Below are 20,882 nucleotides of genomic sequence, written 5' to 3'. Positions count from 1 at the left end.
TGGGGAAAAGGGAAAGAGGGAAAGGAAAAGGAGGGGGCGGTGCGCGCCAGCGGCGACGGCGGCTGCGGTCGGCCACGCGTGGTGTTGCCACGCAAGTGCGGGCCACAGGGGATGGGCACGCGGCTAGGAGGGAAGGGAGGAAAAAGGAGAGAGGGAAAAGGAGGGGCGAGATTCGCGGCGGTCGGACGCGACGCGTCGCGCTGGGTGGGAAATGGATGGGACGTGAATTGAATTCGGGTGTCGGGTTGTTCAGGAGAAATTCTGGGACTAGGGTTCAGGGTTTAGGGGGGTCGAGCTCAACGACGAAAAACAATTTTAGCGCACGATTTAATTTGGTGTGTTTTCGGGATGTTACATATGTGCTACTGGGACTTACTAATTATATGGCATTATCATCAATTGTGACTCTGCAAGCCAAGTACTATTGGATATTGGTTCTTTAAGATCCTATAAAGTCGATGAAAGATTATGGGTTACCTGATGGCTGATCTTGCACTGAGCTGATTCTTGGATATTTCCCCTTACATTTGCAGAGAAATCAGGCGTCCAGTCAACTATTGGGGTGGAGCTGAAGTCATCGTCCGCGGCCTCGTACATGAGTACTGGCGATGATGCCGTGCTGCGGGTGTCAAAGATGGCGGCGGTGGAGAATGGTGGTGAAGCACCTTGAGGCTCTGTGAAGGTGGACGTCTGACGGCTGGTGGAGGAACGAGCACATCGTTGGGGAGCTGACAAGGTAGGCCGCCGGTGGGAGATGGCAGATCTTGCCGACGAGGAAGGCCGGCAGCGGGAGGATTTGCCGTACGACGGGGATGCAGTGCGACGAACGGACGACGTCACGTCTTCTCCGGGGGAGCCGTCGTCGGACGGGGAGGCCGCCCGTCGCCGGAGATGGCGCGGGACGGTGGCGCATATCGATCCATGGCGCTAGAGATGGCGTGGGATCCGCTGGAGAAGCCGGATCCGGGAGCGGGAGAAGAGGAAGAGGAGGGAAGGGGATGGCAGCGGCGGGCGGCGCAGGGGCGGGATGCTCGCGGGCGACGCAGGGGCGAGACCGATGCGGGAGATGAGATTGGTGGGACCCACACGAATAGAGGCTCAATAGAAGGCCTGTATTTCTGGGGGCTTGCGAGTAGAATTTGGAGGCCCATGCAAAATAGGAGCCCAAGTAGGAGGCCCACTGAGTTATGATTTTGGGCCAAACTCCTAAAATTTAGAGTAGTGGCTCAAATGAGAGCCTGGGCTGGAGATCCTCTAAGCCGTGTTAGAAAGGGAGCGAGCTACCTACGTTTCGCTTCTTTTCGGTCGAGCAACCAAGCAGCGATGTGATGAAATCTGGGCAAATTTTGCAATGAATGGATCAAGGCCATTGCGCTACGGGTTGGAACTGTGGGTACTTACGCTCATGTTTGCCAAATTTGGACGACGTTGAGTTCTTTTTGATTGAAAAATACACCAAAGATTTGGAAAGAATGGAATGCGAGTCAGGTTCGCGAGAAATGATCATAGTCGTATAGCAACAATGGACTGTATTTCAAGTAGAACAGTCTTTGCTTGCAAGGGGTTCTCGAATCAAACTTGGCTTTTCTGTGTGTGTCAGTGACAGCGTGACACAGACACTAGCCAGGAGGCTCAAAATTACTCAAGAATTAATTACCTCAGCCTCTTGCTGAGTTAACTACTTAGCTTGACCTTGGAGGAGAGACTGATACGGCAGAATCTCTGAACTGAATCATCAGACACTTTGAGCGATATCTGCACTTGTAACTGAAACCATACAGTTGTCATTTATCGGCAGCATTCGGAATGCGGGATTCTTTCCAGAACACAGCGAGGATCAACTTGATCTTGAGCAATCCTCCAAACAGATCGCTAGTACAATTTGAGACTACATAGCCACCGACATAAAACATCCATAGGATCAGAACTCGTCAGAGCTTTTATCAATTCTGAGAAGTATTGATGGCTTTATGCTGCTGGTCGATCACAATTGGCAAGCAAGCTCAAATGCTCAATTGGCCTCTTGATGATCCCTACAGATCCATGAACATCCGGTAGGCGTCCCTCTGCGGCGCGTAGTAGCCCTCGACGGTGGCGTCGACCTGGAACCCGGCCTTCCGGTACAGCGCGACGGCGGCCGCCCTCGCCGGGTCGACGTGGAGGATCACCCGCTGCACCCTCCTCCCCCGGCACCGCTCCACGGCCGCCCGCAGCAGAGCCTCGCCGTGGCCCTGCCGCCTACAGCTCTCCTTCACTGCGCGCAGAGTTTGCAGTTTCGCGCACGGCGTTAGCTGGCAGCTTTCAGGGAAGAGACGAGGGAGAAGGCTCTCACCGGCGAGCTTGGTGATGGAGGCGCAGAGGGAGGTCGGGCAGGTGTACATGGCGTACCCGACGACCTCGTCGCCGTCGCCTCCCGCGACGGTGGATGCCGTGTAAATCAGGCCGGAGTTCCGGCGCTTGAGCTCGTCGTGGATGGATCGCGCCAGCGACTCGTGCTTCGGAAAGATCCTCCTCTCCAGCCGCACGATATTGTCGATAACTCGGCCGGCGCGCTCGTCCGACGGGTCCAACTCGACTATCGCCGCCGCCGCCGCCGCCATCCTTACCCGGAGCGAGCAGAGCTGCTGTACTTTTGCCCTTTCAACCCCGCTCTCAACACCTCTGACCGAGCAGTCCTGAGATGAAAATGTAACTGCCACTTTTTCAACTGCTTGGACTACAATTAACACTATATTTGTTTAAATATTTTTTCTACAATTACAAATATCAATAAATTTGCTATCTAACGTTATTCAAGTGTGTAAAGTATTTTAGTGGGCTTTCAAATAAACTACTTAATTAAGGGGACATTGAGACTGTTCGGCTGGTAGAATGAATAGTGCTCGGCTAGTAAAATGAATAGTATTATGTAAAAGGAAATAAGTCGAGACAAACCGTGCCAAGATCAGCCGAACAGGCTCATTACTCGAGCCAAAACTCAGAGAGTCCCTACTCATACGAGCACCCATGTGCTGCTTATGTGAGGTACTCATCTACAAGCTAATTGTTCCTGTTGCATAACATGGCTCTTGTGCAGGCATATAATTATTCTTTTCCAACAGCAGTTCTAAGCATTTACATGACTTTTTAAATGGACTCGACACCATACTGACCCTCTCTAGATGTTTTCTACCGTACCGATGAATGTATCAGATTATAAAAGGGACAATGTAGATGTAGGTAGTGAAAAGTCGAGGGTATTCATCCCAACTTTCTTATATTAGCACATTGTTATATGATGCTTTTTTCGCAAAACAAAAGTTACATGAGACTTACAATATAAAATAGGTACAACCGTACAATGCCAAGTTAAAGAATAGCTTCTACTCCCCTCGCTTAGTTTTACATGGCTATTTGAGTCTTTAGAAGTGTACTTAGATCAATATAATATCCATTTCTATGAAATGATTTCATACTAAAAGATTTATGAAATACAAATCACCTAATGTAATTTTCATACACGATGATTGTGTATAATTTGACTAATGTTTAGTTAACCTTATAAAGTTTGAGCTTTTCGAATCCTAATATGCTTTATTAAAGAAACTGGGAGAGTGTACGTATAAAGCTATACAAATCCAATGTCATATTCAGCTATCGATTTTTTTTGTCTCAATAAAGTTATGCATCAGCAGCTAACACATCACAATGAACAAAAGAGTGCGCTGAACTAGTTAGACTGAGCCTGGTGTGGTAGTTTCCAAAAAAAAACAAACAAAAAAACTGTAGTGCTAGTATATTAACACAAAAAAGGAGCAATCCACCGGGTCAGAAACACAAAAAGCAGGAAACCCCCCTAACCCCTAATCACCCGCTCCTCTCCCGTCACCTAATTTTGGGGGTACGACGTGGCCGCGCATAGATCTGGAGAGGGTATGCCGATTGAGAGCGAGGCGGCCGTGGACTAGGGTTGCTGCTCAAGCGAGGGCGCTCGCCCAGCTGCCGGAGACCCTCCCCGTTTTATAGGCTCCTCGCCCGGCAGCGGGCCGCGCGGACGGCGGCTAGCCCCCACCGCCGCCCAGCCACTTTGCCAGGCCGGCGGCGCCACCACGCACGGCACCCCAAAAATGCGCCCGACCAGGCCGAAACGGGCCGAAACCTCGCCACCTTGGGCTCTCTCGTGGGTGCGCACACGCCGCCAAGGATCGGCCCGGCCCGGCTCCGCGGCCGCCGTCGCTTTCCCACGCGCCCCCCACTTCTCGAATGTTCCGTCGCCGTCGGCCCCCGTCTCATCGCCGCACGGGAAAGCCGCACAAAAAAGGAGGCGACCGACCCATCCCGGGCTCCGGGTTCCGCCGCTGCGCTCTGCCTCTGCTCGACGACCCAACCCGGCGAGCCACCACCGAGCGCGATGGCGAGCTCGGCTCTGAGGCGATCTCTCCCTCGGGGCCCCTCGCTCCGCAGCGCCCTCTTGTCCCGCCGCCCACCCGCCGCCAGCGACTTCTGCCGCTCTTTCCAGTCCGGTGAGGACCCACACCTCCTCTTCCCTATCCCTGCCGCTCCCTAGCCATCCCGTGTATGTCTCCCGCACCTTCCTGCCGCGTGATGCGCGTAGTAATACTTTCCCATCCTTCATATTGAGTTGTAGCAATAAGGTGAGTCGAATGACCTTAGAGATCTAGGTTTGTCGCATATTAGTTGCCTAGTTTTCACGTGTTAAAACTCATCATTTCTAGTGACTTCATGTGTAATGTTATGAGATTGAAGAATTGATCCTATAGTATTTCAATTATGCTGCTGCTGATATGTTTATCTGGCTCCCCATTGTTGTTGCGCAGGGGATGGTGAAACTCGGGAGACCACGGACGAATTCGAGGCGCGGCTGTTTGGGAACAAGGGCCTGGAAGAGGCTTCACTCTATCAGAAACTCGATAGGGTTGAGAATACCAGTAAGAGATACGGCATGGGCTCTGGATCCAGGGGTGGTTTTGGTGGTCTCCGCGATAGGAGCAGTTCTGGGACCATGGGTGGTTTTGGTGGGTTCGGTGACCGTAACAGCACTGGATCCATGGGTGGGTTTGGTGGGTTTGGCGACAGGAGCAGCTCTGGGTCATTGGGTGGTTTTGATTCTTTGAATGATGGGATGAGTGAGATGCTTGGTAATGTGGCACGTAACAACATCGAATTGGACGATGACGATGAGGAGGAGGACTGGGACGATGAGGACTTTGAGTTCAGGCCTGACGTGGACTTCAGGCGAGGTTCGACCTATACTGTTCGGGTAAGACGGAGTTTGGTTCATCAATGCATAGTCTCGTGACATCTAAAATCTTCTGCAGTCTTGTGGTTTTTGTTATCGTGTGTAAGCATTCAGTTACTCAGTGTGTACTGTGTTGTCTAGAAATGCCTGTGTTGTCCTGGAATATGTACAGCAAAATTGTATGCTTTATTAGGCACTAAAGGCAGATGTTTGCTAAACAAAATGAAACTGTTTTTCCATTAAGTTATTACCGAAATCATTAAATGCCACCAAATGCTGGTGGTAATAGTCTTTATAATACCACATGTAATTTACAACTTGCTTCATCATTTATGGGATTGCTATTCTAAAGCTATATTTCATTCAATTCTAATATCTGTAGGACCTTGACCTTAATAGACCTGCAGCCGCAAAGAACCCTCCCAGACCACAGTTTGAAACAACTACAGCAGAAGTTTTGAGGAAGGCTGATTTTAGGGTGAGTATATCTACTTGGCAACATAAGGAAATTGAACTTTGAGTTTTGGGTTTTGTAGTGCTCCACTGCTTTGTAAATCTTAACTGCTAAATAGTATGAATTCCCGGAACACAATAAGTCTATGCTGATCCAAAGACTGCACCTTTTTTTTTCAATTTGAGAAAGTCATAGCCTTGATGGTGTTAACATGCATTCTCCCTGCCACCCTATAATTTATTTGGTATTTGTCAATATGTGAATTTTCCTGAAATATCATCTTATATACAAATAGAACATAGTTGATATTCACAGTTACTCCTTAATCTATGTTACTCTACATTTTCTTTTGATTGTACTACTTGTTATATTTTTAAATAAATGAATTAATTAGCTTTCCCTAAATGGCATATTTTTCACAATGGAGGGGGTAAAGGTTAGTTGCTACTCTACTCATTTTAAGTTACTAATGCACATATGAAACTTAAATATATCTTGGGATGGTTTTGGTCTCAAACACTTGATTGCCGTAAGTATTAAAGCACATTCTTGAAAATACAGTCTGGTGTATAAACCATGCCAACAAATATTTACTGTTAGACGCTTCTCTGCAAGGAAGATATATACTACCTCCAGTCAAAAAATACTTTATGCTTTTGATTTTTTAAGAGCTTCAAGGTGCAATTTCGACCACTACTTTTCCTATTAGATCATGGATATGATGTCTACTGAGAGTAGAAGATTATGGAAGTGCATTTTCAGGACAAATTGGCAGATATGCTTGTTTTTGTGTTTCCAAAGGAGTTATTGTTGGTCAACACTTGAAAAGTTTTGTGGGATGTAGTATTGCTGTTCTCCAAAGATCATATCTTTGATTTGATTGATGAATTCCTATGATGTGGCTACAAGTATCTTCCAGCTTCATTTTTTAACATAGTCGGAACTGTTCCTTGCAGAACGTTAGATTCCTCGCCAACTTTCTTACAGAAGCTGGAATTATCATCAAGAGAAGCCAGGTAACTACTTGTTATACAACTTTTTTGGGATGATAATCCTACATTTTTAACGGAGATCCTGTTATGTTTGATAGATGCTAATCATTCATGTTGAGAGCAGTGTAGAGTTTGAGTGCCATTGTCCTCAATGCATACCCCATCATTGTTGTATACTAATTCTTCCTGGAAAGACAGGCCCCTTTGCTGCTGCTGTGCCTAGATCTTGCTGGATGTTGATCTATTCGTTGAATTGATTATAGATTCAATTCATGTAATTAAATGGAGAGCCATGCGTGCCATCTACATTCATATATGCAAATCCACTGTGAATGTTCTTTTTTCATGTATTACCTTGTTTAACTTATATTACCTTACTACCATAGAGAAAACCGTTGCAAATGTAGTTCTGCATTGAACATATGTTTGCCATGGTTTTTGACGTACTGATCTTCTTCACAGACTCGCATAAGTGCGAAAGCTCAGCGTAAGATTGCAAGAGAGATCAAAACCGCTCGTGCCTTTGGGCTAATGCCTTTCACAACGATGGGTAGAAGACCATTCATCTTTGGCAGAAGCGCCGAGGAGCACTATTCAGAGGAAGAATATGGATTCGACTTTGTGAAGCAGAAGGATGGTGAACCTGATGAGGATAATGGGGAAGCTGAGCCAAGCGTGGAGGCTGTGTAAGCATTCTGGAGCGACCTTTTGCAATCGCCCCGTTTCATCAGTTGTTCTCATTTGACACAGCTCTGCGTGCCTGCCTGATGCCCCCATTTTGCTTTGTTCAGAGGATAGCTCAGCTTAGCCTGAATAAACTGTGACATTCGGTTGTGTACCTCTGCTTGCCTGTTGTCGTGTGATAGCGAAATATCTTCAGTGACACTATCCTCCAGGCTGGAGATCATGTGCCATATGAAATGGGCCATGTGATCGGACGCTCGGAAACCTTTGTGGTAATACTGCTGAGTTCAATTTCATATCCAAGCATGACTGTTAGGCTGTTCAACGAGGGCACCGACAATTCATGATTATGTGCTGGTTGTTGGCAGCTTAATTTTCCTATTGCTTTTGAAGGATTTTACCCGGTTATCTCAGAAAGAATGTATATTGCGGGGTCAGGATATGCCCTTGCACCTTTGTGACCTCAGAAAGGATTATACTCTGGAGATGCTCGTGGCTCCCAGTTTCCGTGGTCTGATGTTGACCGCCACAAAAGCATTTTTTTATATCTGTTAGAAATGTGCTAACTGCCACTGAAAAAACTAAAAATTAGAAAACACTCCACGTTACAGTGTTTATTCGTGTGTGGTTGGGTGTCAAGTCGGTGTTGATTGGTGGTCAGGTCAAGTGTCGATTCGGAAATTGGCCCCGGAATAAAAGATGTGGCATATCCCTAGTCACCGAAGCGATCATGGTTGTAGAGTTTTAGAACTCCTTTTCCTTCTCAAGAAAAGCAGGAGAGATGTTCAGCCTCACCCGAAATCAACGAGCGAACCTGTAAAAAGACTAAAAGAGCTCGTTCGGTCGCTTTCCTTTCTCATGAGTGAAGACGAAGCGCGTGATTCACGCCCTTTTTTTATCTGCCGAGATAGAAACGGGCACTGGAGACGGTCATGCAAATTTCTGCGCAGTTTGTTTATTCTAAACTTGTTGCTTCTGTCCTCCCGCAAATTCCAAGCCAAAATCTTTTTCAAGAAAACTTTTAGAAGACACTTCTTGTAATGTTGGGGCCCACCGTGTTTGCCTCATCGATAATTTCTGCTTGTTTCCGAAACACAAGTTGACCGATACTATTAGTTTGGTTTGACAACTAAAGGGGTCGGGAAATGAACGATGAATTTATATTGTCAGGAAGATTTCTTATAAGTATCCCTATTTTCATCACTAGTTTTAAGCTTCTTGAAAAAACATTCTATTTTTTCTAAGGAAGATGCCGTAAATGGTAAATTTGCAAATTGAGTGTGGTGAAAATTGCACATCCAGCCTAAGGCCCCTACGACCAGTTGGCCGGCTGGGGCTGGCGGCACCCCCGCGGCGCGGGTTCGAGTCCTGGTGGACGCGAATTTCCGATGCCGCGGGGTAAAAAATCCCCCTCGCTGGTGGACCAGGGTTCGGGGGGTTTCTTGGTCGGGTTAAGAGCCGAGGCAGTCGCTTCCTCTTAATGAAACACGGGTGGGGACCGTTTCAACCCCCCGATCGAGTTTTTTTTAAAATTGCACATCCAGGCTCGAGTCATTGAAATTTTTGCTAAAATTTAATGGCGGCATATTTTCACTGTCGATGATGATACTCCTGTGTTGATTTCACCGATCTCAATATTTCCACTCAGTCTCTTGGAGTGTCCATGGAAATACTAAATACATTTATGAATTTATAGGAGTGAGTATGCATGTATAAAAGATATAAATAGGAATTTTGTAATATTTTTCTCTCCCTTCAACGTACAACTCCGTCAACTGTCTTCTGGTCATTTTTTCAGAGTAAAATGCACCCGCGGTCCCTGAACTTGGCAGCGGGTGTCATTCCGATCCCCAAACTCCCAAAACTGTAAATCTAGATCCCCAAACTTGTTAATTGGTTCACGGAATGTCCAAATCACCATTACCCTTGTTAAACCTGGAACTGACATGTGGGGCCCACATGTCAGATCCACCTCTCTTCTTCCTCTCCCTTCCACAGCCATGGTCGGCATGGCGGCGGCGCGGCGTTCCCCACCGACGCGCGGCCGGTCGGTGTTGTGGCGGGCCTTGCCCACATCCAGGGCAGCCTAGCGGGGTCGGCACGCGTGGCGTAGGCCCGCGCAGGGGTAGGGGCAGGGGCGGACTGACAGGCAGCCGCCGGAGTCTTGCCGGCCATCCCCGGCTGCGACCCCTCCGATTCCGCGCACCCCCTCGCCCCACCGCACACCATTGCCGAGCATCCTCGAGCTCGGCCGAGCTCTACCCTGGCCGAAATCAGCATCTCCGGGCCGCCGGAGATGCTGCTCCATTGGACCTCCGTCCCCGCTCGTCGATCTCCTTCCTCCGGCTCACCTCCGCCCGATTCAAGTCCGTGGTGGGGTTCCTCGGGACCCCCTCATGCTCCCAGCCCCTTTCCCCTTTGCTTCCGGCGCCGCCACCGCCGCCGCGTCGCTACGCTTGTTACGCCGCCAGCGTGCGCCCGTCGCGGGCCGCCCCTGCGTAGGCCTGCGCCATGCCGCTGCGCGCGCCGACCCCGTCAGGCTGCCCTGGATGTGGGCAAGGCCCGCCGCGCCGCCGCTATGCCGACCATGGCTGTGGAAGGGAGAGGAAGAAGAGAGGCGGATCTGATATGTGGGCCCCACATATCAGATCTAGGTTTAACAAGGGTAATGTTGATTTGGACCTCCTGTGAATCAATTAACAAATTTGGGGGTGCAATTTTGGAAGTTTGGGACCGAAATAACATCCGCTACCAGTTCAGAGACCAGCGGTGTATTTTACTCTTTTTATCACCGTACTCCAAATAAGTCATTAGCCATTCAAACAAGCCAAGTTTAAAGGTCTCCGAAACACGCTAACAGCATTTATTCCCAGCGCGGCAGCGCCTCTTCTTTCGCTTTCTACCTGCCTGCCTTTCTCTTCTCGAATTCTCGTCGTCCTCTTCCCTGCGCCTTCTCCTCCCAAATTTCCCACGCCGGCTCGGAATGCTATCGAACTCCAGCTTGAGGTGGCAGGTTCGCTGGAGCTCGGCTCGTTGACAGCCCTCCCCCTCGCTTCTCCGGGCCTCAGGCTCTCTCTGTTTCTTCCCCGCTTCCCCTTCTCTCTGACTCTTCCTTGGCGGCGACATCTGGCGAGCGGGGGCGCCATTCGTCGCGTCTTCGCCCAGCCCTTTGCCGGCTACGAGCATCCAACAGGTATGCCCGCCCCTTCTTCTCCTTCTGCTGTGCGAGACGGAGCACCCCAAACCCTAACAAAACTATTTGGTATTCGGATCTGATCCACCAGGTATGCCAGCCCCTTCGATTTCGTCTGCAAAAATGATCGGGTGTGGGTGTACATGTACACAGCCATGTCCTATGCTGGGTCCGCCCCTGGGTAGTCGAGGCCCGCTCCGACCTCCTTTAGTTTGCTGTTAAGTTTGTAATTTTAGGGTTTGGACTTTGGAGGGAAGCATAGATCTCAAGAGGTGTTAGTATCGTTTGGGATTTCAGAAAATTTCAAGAGAGAAGGTTAGGGAAGTAGTTTTTGAGGGAAATTTGAGGGATTTGTGAGCGAAAGAAGCGGAAATTTGAGTTCGGTGGCGAACTGAGTATTTCACCATGGTGGGGAAGGAATTGGTGGTCCGGAGGAATGGCCCTGTGGACATCCGTGAGATTGCTGCCAAGGCCACTCTCCGGGAGGTGCGGCAGAGCGGGCACCCATATGTGGAGCTCCGGCGGGTCGGGAAGCGCGTCATCTTCTTCTGCACCATCTGTCTCACCGAGTGCTTCAGTGACAATGTGCTGTTCGACCACCTCAAGGGGAATCTGCACTCGCGGCGGTACGCTGAGGCCAAGGTCACACTGTTTGGGCCGATGCCGTGGCCATTTAACGACGGTGTGCTGTTCTTCAACAACTCGCATGAGAAGGATCCACTCCTCCTGGACTCAAGCTCGCAGGCTACCAAAGAACTAGCTCTGGTTCCACATCCTGAGGTTTCTGGGAATGATACCGAGGTGACCTCAAAGTTGAGAGATGGTTCTAGCTCCTCTAATGGTGCAAAAGGTGAACACAATCGTGCAAAAGGTCGTGCTAGTGGTAGAGTTGCTGCTGCATCTGAAGATCGTGTGCTGTCAAACAGTGGAGATGATGGTCCTCTTGTTATTCCTGGTGTATTGCTAAAGGATGTTGTTTCAGACTTGCCTGTGCATCTTCTGGGCTATGGAAACATTTCATACAGGATCTGTGAAGGTAACAAGAATTGCAAGAAGATAAGCAAGATCTGGTGTGCTTGGGTAGGACAAGAAGGCTCCCATGGTTCTGACAGTTGTAACACTTGTGAGCAATCTGGCTTTGCCATAATCAACTTCTCTTATACTCATGATTTGGGCCGGAAGTGGTCTTCTGATGAACAGGACCTTTCTGTCTCTGCTGGATCTTTCTTTGTGATTGATGATGCTGGACATCGTGGAAAGAGATTGAAAAAGTCCTTCTCTGATCAGGAAGCATCTTCAGAAGAGTCAAATGGTCAGAGCAGCTCTCCCCAGGGCAGCAGCCAAGCTATTGTGACTGGTTCCCCAACAGGTACCTCACACAATCTTCAAGTTGGCCTCTTATCCAGCAAATCAGTGAGGAGAGAGTTGAGGAAGCAGAAGCGCATAGCAGCTGAGAAAGTGTGTGATATCTGTGGGAGACCAATGCTTCCTGGAAAGGATGTTGCCACCTTGCTGAACTGCAATACAGGAAACCTAGCTTGCAGCAGCAGAAATTCGAGTGGGGTGAGTAATTTCAAGCTTCTTTACTATTTCTGTTTCTATTTCATTATGTTTCTTGAAGACAGTAGGATGGACAGGTTTACCATTTTTGTACATGTACAGAGAAAGTAAACGAGAACACAATTCGAAAGATATACCTGCAGACTTTTGTTTCACAATTAGCGAAACAAAGCTATCTCCCCTGAAGCAAAAAGCTCTTACAAAAATGCAATTGCATAATTCCTTTTCTTCACCCTAAATATACCAATTAGAAAATCTCCTCTTTCAGATTGCAAATCTTCTGCTGTAATGACTTTGCTGCACTTGATTTTGCAGGCTTATCATCTGTTTCACACTTCCTGCCTCTTACACTGGAGTATTTTGTGTCAATATGAGATGCTGACTGACCAATTAGCTCGCAAGGGGAAGAGCAATCGAGGAAGAAAGGCAAAGAATGCACCTAAGAAGACCAAAATAACATCCATATTTTGCCCAGAATGTCAAGGTACTGGAACTCATGTCAAGGGGGATGAACTGGAGAAGCCAAGTATTTCTTTGTCTGAGGTTTGGAGCACAATATCACTCCTTTATTTCAGCTATTGTTTCTCTTCTCTTTCAGGATACTTGATTAATTTACCTTTCAGTAAATCATGGTGCGTGACTGAATGGGTGGATGTTGGTACTTGCAGATGTTTCGCTTTAAGCTGAAAGCCATTGAGGCTCACAAAGCATGGCTGAAGAGTCCGGAGGTGCTAGAGAACTGTTCCACTGGGCTTCATTTCCCCACTGAGCATCAGGAGAACTCTGAGGTAGCTTCAATGGCACGATGCTTCTGTTGATTTTCTTCCGAGGCATAGGTTAGAATTCACTGACAGCACTTCCCTTCGTTGCAGGAGGAGGTCATGCCCCTGACGTCGATTCCATTCTACGCTGCTGATGGGTAGGGCACCCCTCATCTTCAGTTGCGAGAGAGAGTGCAGAGTGGCTGTATATTCGCTAGACGGCTAGAGCAGCTGTAAGTAAGAACGCTTGACAATACTGGTGAAAAGTGGTGTTAAACGCTGACACCGTACCGCATTGCCTATGTAATCGTGTCGTAACTCAGTTAACCTGTATCTGCCACGCAATCATCGTCGCTGTGTTAAATGCTGCAGTTTCAGTCGCTGCAAGTATCGTCAAATTACATTCGCTGGGTTTACACATGCTGTTTAGCTTGGGGCCTTTTTTTTCTCTCTTTCTTCAGATGCCATACTTCATGGCTATTCTAAGACGTCTTGTGCTGCCTGCTAATTTCCGTTTTATGGTTTGAACTGCGTATTATGCATTTATTATGTTACTGTATGCTAAACGAGGCTAAGATGCATCAAAGAGAAGTTACATTAGGGAGCTTTCAGAAATGCTCGTCGGAACTGTGCACTGAAACTACGACACAGTGGTTTGCAACATCGCGATGGATTGGATTCAACTATTTGACGGTCTGATGAAAAAGACCATTCTAAATCTGGTTGATCCATAAAAAAACATCGTATTTTCAACCATATGAAGCAAAAAAAAAAAAACACCTGTATGGCACGGCATCGCGAGGCAATTCAAGAAAATCTTGTCACGCAGTTTAAGCTTGACTCGAGAAGGCGAAAAAGCGAAAGAAAGAAGGTTTGCCGATTTGTTACTTGGATCTCAGCAAGACAGTTCGAGTGATCAGGAGGCCATCGTAACGACGGCCTCACAATTGCATCAGGAAGATAACGCAGTGTTTCTTGAACAGCATCATCGATCCGTGTGATTGATCAGGCAAAACATCGCAAAAAACCAGCCAAAATCGAATCAAGAGAGATCACACAAACACACACAGAAACGCAAATCACACCAATACCTCGCAGCAACCCGCATCGGAGCAAAAGGTACGACGTGGCCGCGCATAGATCTGGAGAGGGTATGCCGATTGAGAGCGAGGCGGCCGTGGACTAGGGTTGCTGCTCAAGCGAGGGCGCTCGCCCAGCTGCCGGAGACCCTCCCCGTTTTATAGGCTCCTCGCCCGGCAGCGGGCCGCGCGGACGGCGGCTAGCCCCCACCGCCGCCCAGCCACTTTGCCAGGCCGGCGGCGCCACCACGCACGGCACGCACGTCCCCCCAAAAATGCGCCCGACCAGGCCGAAATGGGCCGAAACCTCGCCACCTTGGGCTCTCTCGTGGGTGCGCACACGCCGCCAAGGATCGGCCCGGCCCGGCTCCGCGGCCGCCGTCGCTTTCCCACGCGCCCCCCACTTCTCGAATGTTCCGTCGCCGTCGGCCCCCGTCTCATCGCCGCACGGGAAAGCCGCTCAAAAAAGGAGGCGACCGACCCATCCCGGGCTCCGGGTTCCGCCGCTGTGCTCTGCCTCTGCTCGACGACCCAACCCGGCGGTTCGATCGATCGAATCGAACCCTCGCGCGGCCGCAAAAAAGGAGAGGAAAACCCCAGGCCGCAACTTCCACCGCCTCCACAGTCCACACCCGCATCTCTTTCTTCTTCCCGTCTCATCCCGCCGCCAGCGCGCGAAGGTGGTGCGGGCGATGGCGAGCGGCGGGGCGGTGAGGGAGGTGGGGTCCAAGGCGGAGCTGGACGCGGCGGTGGCCGGTGCGCGGGCGGCCGCCGTGCACTTCTGGGCGGGGTGGTGCGAGGCGTCCAAGCAGATGGACGAGGTCTTCGCTCACCTCGCCGTCGACTTCCCCCACGCCGCCTTCCTCAGGGTACGACTGCTTCCGCTGCCCCACTTCGCCTCGCCCTCCGGTCGCGGTAGATTCGGTTCGGTAGCCGATGGGTGGGCTCGTCGGATTCGAGAAAATTCGGGGCTAGAGTTTATGGTTTTGTAGTGGTTATTATTAAGGTGTGGGGCGCTTGTTGGGTTGGGTTGCTGTACTGTGAATGTTTCCTCCCTATTGGACCCCTGTTCACAGGATAAAATCAGTTAAGTCAAAACTGAGCTGAGTGTTCTGTTGCTGTAATGCTTCTGCGCATTTGTTCGCAGGATAGTTTTGGACTAGTTGCAAGCTCCTTGCGGGTTGGTTTTTAAATTGTACTAGCCTTACTTTCAACTCTAAACAGTATCCAACTTGTGGGGTCGCGTAATTGTTAAGCTAATTGTAGCCAACTCAATGGCATATTGGATGTTTTCATCATCACATTTCATGCCACTATTTTTCACTGATTTTCTAATTTTCTGTTGGAATGGATCTAGGAGAGGACCTTTATTTCTATGTGTGGGCTTATGTCCCTGTGGTCAGTTGAGATTTGTGATTGGTGCCTTAATGGTGCTAATGTGCTATTCGGTAGTCCTTTGAATAATGTTTAGTGTGTGGTGTTTAGTACCTGGTAAAATCTCCCACTAGTTTGTGATGTATATGTACTTTTTTTTAAGAACAACACATTTGAAAACATTATGAATCTGTTTCCTTATTGATCCTTCATTTAGCAGTTCACTGAATTAATAAATCATCGGACTAAACTTTCAGTAATCCTGCTGCCGTTTATTACTTCACCTTTGTGGTTATTATGCTCAGACCACTACTTTTGCAACCTTTAGCGTCCAGTACTTATGGTTCGTTGGCAGTCATCAACATCAAAATGTCTGAAAATTATTCACTTTTTTACTGGTAACTTTTATCAGGTTGAAGCTGAAGAACAACCTGAAATATCAGAGGCGTATGGAGTTACAGCGGTGCCATATTTTGTTTTCTGCAAGGTATGGTCAACTACTATTGTTTTATTCTTGCTTCTTGTCATATTGTTATTTTAGTTTTGCACAATGTCTTTCTGATAGAACTATGTTGTCTTCTTCACTGAGGTTGAACAATTGAGAATCTCTTTTATCATCAGTGATGATGTAGAGTGAAATATATTTTTCACAATGAGTGGCAGTTCTGTAAGGATCCACAGAATTGATCTTTTCATGATTTGTTCTACAACTGATTGCATCAATATAGTATATTTGATGAATGATTTTGCTATTTTGTCTGCAAAAAGGAAATTTTAATGTAGTTAATACTATGATGGCAGTGGCACTATAGCATAAGGGTACAACTAGTCCCATATGTATTTTATCATCTGCGCACTGCTCGAACAGAAGTACTTATAGCATTATTTGTTGGTAGTTAGATATTAGTGTGAGGTTTCCATATAGATTCCATGTGTTAGGGGACGTTTATCTATAAAAAAATTATATTTTTAATTTGCATCCATCGATTAAGCAAGATAGACAAAGGTTCTTTAGTTTCTCCCTCCCTTCTCAACGAGGCCTGGGAGGTGGGAGCCTTGACTAGCATTATTTGGGAGAAAAAACCCCCCAACTGGTTTTCCAATGCCTAGTTGCCTAATACCATAACTTTGTTCTTCGGGTCTCATACAAGTACAGTTATCAGAATATGCTTTCATATACAGTGTTGTGTGATAACAACTTGGTATTGTCAGTTCACCAATTTACTTGAGCGTTCCTGAACCAAAGATTGTGTATAAATTTGTTTGATGTGCTGTCAATACTCAATACTCTATGCTGAAGGTTCTATTTGAAGTATAATACTTTTGATTAGGTGTATTGTGTGATGGTGTGGAATATAGATTTCAGCAATTCAAGGCCTTTTGCAGCATATTTTGAAGTGTTTTCTGTTATATGAACCTGTGAACTGACTACGGTTGCACCTCCAGAAGGTTTTATAGTGTTTTTTTCTCCTTTATATTCTCATGAGTCGTCATCTCTCAGGAGTTTCTATTGGCCTGTGGAAGTCCCTAGTGTATACTATATGTGTCCAATAGTTGTGATACTTTCATATGTGAGGTTAGGTGATGTACACCTCCTCACTTGAGCGAAATTAAATAAATTGTTTAAATCTACTAGCTGATCGACTGATCCAAGCAATTATTGAACATTGGCCAATGTTCACAACAATCTTTATGTATATGGACAGTTTTTTAATTCTGTAACTGTTATGTTTATGTGTTTGTATTGCGTATTTTATTTAGCAAGGCACAGTTTAAGAACTACTCCCTCCGTTCGCGTTTCTTAGGCGTGCGCCAGTTTTTTGCTTTTTCGTAAATATTGGGTGTGACATCTCGGTACTCCTGCTGCTCTGAGTACCCCCGCATCATTAATTGCTCTCTGTGCTGTTGATTTGGCGCGGGGGGATATTTGCCGCGGCTGTTTTGACAGCTGTTTGGCGGGCGGCCGGGGAACGAAGCGACGTTGCATGTGGCCATGCAGTGAGTGGCTTGCGTTAATTAATCAATCGATGTAGCATTTCAAAGCTAGCACTAGCAGCATATTTCCCTTGGTCTCTGCGCTCCACGCCTGGGCGCCTTAGAAACGCGAACGGAGGGAGTACATGGAAGATGTCAAAGAGACTAGTAGTTTATTGTTCTGTTTTTACCCAAAGTAGATTTGTATTAGTTTTTTCTTTATTAGGAGGTTTTCAATCTCATCTTACATTATCTGCTTGCAGGAAGGTAAAACTGTTGATACTCTGGAGGGAGCAAATCCAGCTAGCCTGGCCAATAAGGTTGCAAAAATTGCCGGGCCTGCCAGTGTTGCTGAGTCCGCTGTACCTGCTAGCCTTGGAGTGGCTGCTGGGCCTGCTGTACTTGAAAAAGTCCAAGAATTGGCTCCGCGGAATGGATCTTCTGCTGCTGAGAGCACAAACTCCGACAGCCTGCCAGATCCACTGAATAAGCGTTTGGAGCAGCTTGTCAATTCCCATCCTGTATTTCTGTTTATGAAGGGAACCCCTGAGCAACCAAGGTGTGATTTCAGCCGTAAAGTGGTTGACATTTTGAAGCAGGAAGGAGTCAACTTTGGGAGCTTTGATATTCTCACAGACAATGATGTGCGTGAAGGAATGAAGAAGTTCTCTAACTGGCCCACTTTCCCTCAGCTCTACTGCAAAGGTGAGCTGCTTGGTGGATGTGATATTGTTATTGCTATGCATGACAGTGGTGAATTGAAGGATGTTTTTGAGGAGCACAATATTCCCTTCAAACCACAGGGAAGCAAAAGCATTGAGGCAGTGGAACCTGAGGCTCCATCTGGAAAAGCTGGTGCAGTTTCTGAACCAGTCGGGCTTACTGATGCACAGAAAGCTCGTTTGGCAAGCCTTGTTAATTCCAGTCCTGTGATGGTATTTATCAAAGGTTCACCTGAGGAGCCAAAGTGTGGGTTCAGTGGGAAGTTGGTTCACATCCTTAAGCAAGAGAACATTCCTTTCTCCAGTTTTGACATTCTGTCAGATGATGAGGTTAGACAGGGTCTGAAGGTTTTCTCAAACTGGCCTAGTTACCCTCAGCTATACATAAAAGGTGAACTGATTGGTGGTTCTGACATAGTGATGGAGATGCACAAGAGCGGTGAACTGGAGAAGGTCCTGTCTGAGAAAGGGGTTATAGCAAAGGTAACTCTCGAGGACAGACTGAAGGCCCTGATTTCTTCAGCCCCAGTGATGCTGTTCATGAAGGGCACCCCAGATGCTCCTCGTTGCGGCTTCAGTTCGAAGGTTGTGAATGCACTGAAGAAGGAAGGGATCAGCTTTGGGTCCTTCGACATCTTATCCGATGAGGAAGTTAGACAAGGTCTGAAGACATACTCCAATTGGCCTACTTTCCCTCAACTGTACTACAAATCAGAGCTGATAGGTGGCTGCGATATCATTCTTGAGATGGAGAAGAGTGGAGAGCTGAAGTTGACCCTGTCAGAGTAGGCGCATTACATTCGTCTTGCTGGCGTTCTAGTGTCTGGCCAGAGTTGAATTGTGCTAAGATTACATTTATGCCGATGTATTCATAGATCCACGTTTGAGACATCTGTCAGTGCCACATTACGAATTGTGACATCTGCAGAATGAATAACCTGAGACGGCTTCGGTACCATTTGGTCTTATATCAGCATGCAGCTTAATTTTGGGCCTGGCACAGGCTGGAAGCTTTTTATTCGGTTTTTATCACGATTAATAGATGGACGAATTGAAATGTTTATGTATGTTTATTAAAGATGCCATGATTCCAACGTAGTTGATCATTGTAGAAACTTGGCATGATTGCATCCAAGTGTGGAGTGAAGGCATTTACCTGATGTGGTCGGTGGTAATGCTGTGTCGGGCTGCCGTCTGGGGACAGAATTGATGTAGGTTGGACTTTTTTTTTTTTGATCAAGATGTAGGTTGGACTTGGTACTGAATGCTTGAGCCAATCGTCCTCGACATCCAACTATCCAAGCATTCATATGCCGGATCGTCTTGCGCGGATCACTGCTGCTCATCGCGGGGGACGCTGCTCGGCGCTCGTTCGCTAGGAGTGTGTGGCAGCGAATGGTTCGCTCTAGATACTATTCATCTTCCTCCTCCTGTTTTCTTTGTTTTCTTTTTTCTTCTCCTGACGATCACCTCACCCAGGCCCCCGCGCCCCGCCCCGCCCCGCCCTTCGCTAACCCCTGTCGGCGCTCGCCCCCGCCGCCGGCACTGCCCTGCCCCGGATCCGCCGCCGCCGTCTCGACCTCCCCCACCCTAACTTGTCGCCGGAGCTCGCCCCCGCCGCCGCCGTCTCGACCTCCCCCACCCTAACTCGCCGCCGGAGCCTCGTCACCGCAGCTCGCCCCAACCCTGCCCAACCGCCGTCCCCCACCGCCCGGCCGGCGGCGCCCCCACCGCTGCGCCTTGCCGCACCCGCCGCCTCCGCCGGGCCGCCCTGCCGCCCCCGGCCTCCCTCTACAGCCGGAGAACTCCGGCGAACCCCATCAACCCCAAAACAATAAGGCCGCCGGCCTCCCACCGCCGCCCACGGCCGGCGGCGACCTCGCCGCCGACCGCCCCGCCCACCTCCCGCCCGGGCCGCTTCACCCGCCCTCCACTTCGCCTGCGGCTGGAGGTTGAAGACGACGAACGCGTGGACGAGCGCGCGCCACGTCATCCGTTTGCCGGGACCGGTCGCGGGGCGCGCGCTGTATAAGAAATTCGGCTCATCGCACTCGTCTTCCTGTCACTTTTTGCTTCTACTGAATTGAGCGACCTCGAGCCCTCTGATAAAACCTCCCGGATGTCAACCACCTCCACCCCCACACACCCCAACCCCCGGCGAAGAAACTCGGAACAATACGTGCTCGTTCCGTTTCAGAATTTTCCACTCGTCTTCCTGTCACTTTTTGCTTCTACTGAATTGAGCGACCTCGAGCCCTCTGATAAAACCTCCCGGATGTCAACCACCTCCACCCCCACACACCCCAACCCCCGGCGAAGAAACTCGGAACAATACGTGCTCGTTCCGTTTCAGAATTTTCCATCACGTAGGCGCCACATGAAAGAATTGTGCCAGTTTTAGAATTTATTCGTTCATATGACTTTGCGGCGTAATAGCACATTGGCACTGTTAGCTTCTGTGAAGTACTAGTATTGAAATCCTAGCCGGAGCCAGGCCAAATACACGGTACGCGGATGTTGGAATTCTACGTCAGGTCGTCAGCTCAGCTCTGGTTGGTTTCTCTTAGCATTCCTAGCACACGCATTCCAAAAAAAAAGAATCTTATATATATATGGAGTACTAAACAAAGTTTTAAAAACTTTTTCACGGATAAATATAACTTTTCACGATAAATCTAATGACGGTAATTAATCAATGATTGTCTACAGTGATGCTACAGTACCATCTTGTAATCATGCGGTCAAAAACCTCATTAAATTCGTCTCGCGAAGTAGCGCGGGATTGTGAAATTAGTTTTATAAAATACAATTATTTAGTATCTCTAATTATTGGTCAAAATTTGTGCTATA

At 48.2% G+C, this 20,882-nt stretch overlaps 3 protein-coding genes across 4 annotated transcripts; 2 read left to right on the top strand and 1 right to left on the bottom strand.

Annotated features, from left to right (window-relative positions):
* Window positions 1-1,761: 1,761 nt before the first annotated feature.
* On the bottom strand, window positions 1,762-4,077 carry LOC120650612. Its single transcript, XM_039927791.1, has 2 exons — window positions 2,333-4,077; window positions 1,762-2,254 (listed from the first exon to the last, which is right to left on the bottom strand). Exons 1-2 carry the CDS (start codon window positions 2,598-2,600, stop codon window positions 2,034-2,036), a joined length of 489 nt encoding a protein of 162 aa, XP_039783725.1. The 5' UTR covers window positions 2,601-4,077; the 3' UTR covers window positions 1,762-2,033.
* A 162-nt stretch (window positions 4,078-4,239) lies between these two features.
* Window positions 4,240-7,769, top strand: LOC120650611. Of its 2 annotated transcripts, XM_039927790.1 has the most exons (6): window positions 4,240-4,502; window positions 4,818-5,260; window positions 5,622-5,717; window positions 6,650-6,709; window positions 7,148-7,423; window positions 7,460-7,769. In XM_039927790.1, the coding sequence occupies exons 1-5, from the start codon at window positions 4,391-4,393 to the stop codon at window positions 7,373-7,375; spliced, it is 939 nt and encodes a 312-aa protein (XP_039783724.1). In that variant the 5' UTR covers window positions 4,240-4,390; the 3' UTR covers window positions 7,376-7,423; window positions 7,460-7,769. The 2 variants fall into 2 exon arrangements, with proteins under 2 accessions (XP_039783724.1, XP_039783723.1); XM_039927789.1 differs by having other exon boundaries at window positions 7,148-7,764.
* A 2,462-nt stretch (window positions 7,770-10,231) lies between these two features.
* Window positions 10,232-19,105, top strand: LOC120650610. The gene is made up of 7 exons (XM_039927788.1): window positions 10,232-10,562; window positions 10,654-12,125; window positions 12,438-12,665; window positions 12,791-12,910; window positions 14,694-14,831; window positions 15,749-15,823; window positions 17,574-19,105. The coding sequence occupies exons 2-7, from the start codon at window positions 10,968-10,970 to the stop codon at window positions 18,819-18,821; spliced, it is 2,967 nt and encodes a 988-aa protein (XP_039783722.1). The 5' UTR covers window positions 10,232-10,562; window positions 10,654-10,967; the 3' UTR covers window positions 18,822-19,105.
* Window positions 19,106-20,882: the final 1,777 nt, after the last annotated feature.

The sequence above is a fragment of the Panicum virgatum genome, chromosome 9K, assembly GCF_016808335.1.
Source record: "Panicum virgatum strain AP13 chromosome 9K, P.virgatum_v5, whole genome shotgun sequence".
In the NCBI taxonomy this organism is placed as follows: Eukaryota; Viridiplantae; Streptophyta; class Magnoliopsida; order Poales; family Poaceae; genus Panicum; species Panicum virgatum.
Note: the sequence above shows the minus strand (reverse complement) of the source record. Positions and strands in the feature narration are given on the sequence as shown.

What these genes read in the sequence shown, in the direction of transcription:
- LOC120650612 (XM_039927791.1), bottom strand. Translation starts at nt 2,600, where the DNA reads ATGGCGGCGGCGGCGGCGGCGATAGTCGAGTTGGACCCGTCGGACGAG. An exon ending in CTCCATCACCAAGCTCGCCG is followed by an intron (nt 2,255 to 2,332) that starts GTGAGAGCCTTC and finishes CTCTGCGCGCAG; the next exon opens with TGAAGGAGAGCTGTAGGCGG.
- LOC120650611 (XM_039927790.1), top strand. Translation starts at nt 4,391, where the DNA reads ATGGCGAGCTCGGCTCTGAGGCGATCTCTCCCTCGGGGCCCCTCGCTC. An exon ending in CTGCCGCTCTTTCCAGTCCG is followed by an intron (nt 4,503 to 4,817) that starts GTGAGGACCCAC and finishes GTTGTTGCGCAG; the next exon opens with GGGATGGTGAAACTCGGGAG. An exon ending in GTTCGACCTATACTGTTCGG is followed by an intron (nt 5,261 to 5,621) that starts GTAAGACGGAGT and finishes TAATATCTGTAG; the next exon opens with GACCTTGACCTTAATAGACC.
- LOC120650610 (XM_039927788.1), top strand. Translation starts at nt 10,968, where the DNA reads ATGGTGGGGAAGGAATTGGTGGTCCGGAGGAATGGCCCTGTGGACATC. An exon ending in AGCATCAGGAGAACTCTGAG is followed by an intron (nt 12,911 to 14,693) that starts GTAGCTTCAATG and finishes GTGGGGTCCAAG; the next exon opens with GCGGAGCTGGACGCGGCGGT. An exon ending in CATATTTTGTTTTCTGCAAG is followed by an intron (nt 15,824 to 17,573) that starts GTATGGTCAACT and finishes ATCTGCTTGCAG; the next exon opens with GAAGGTAAAACTGTTGATAC.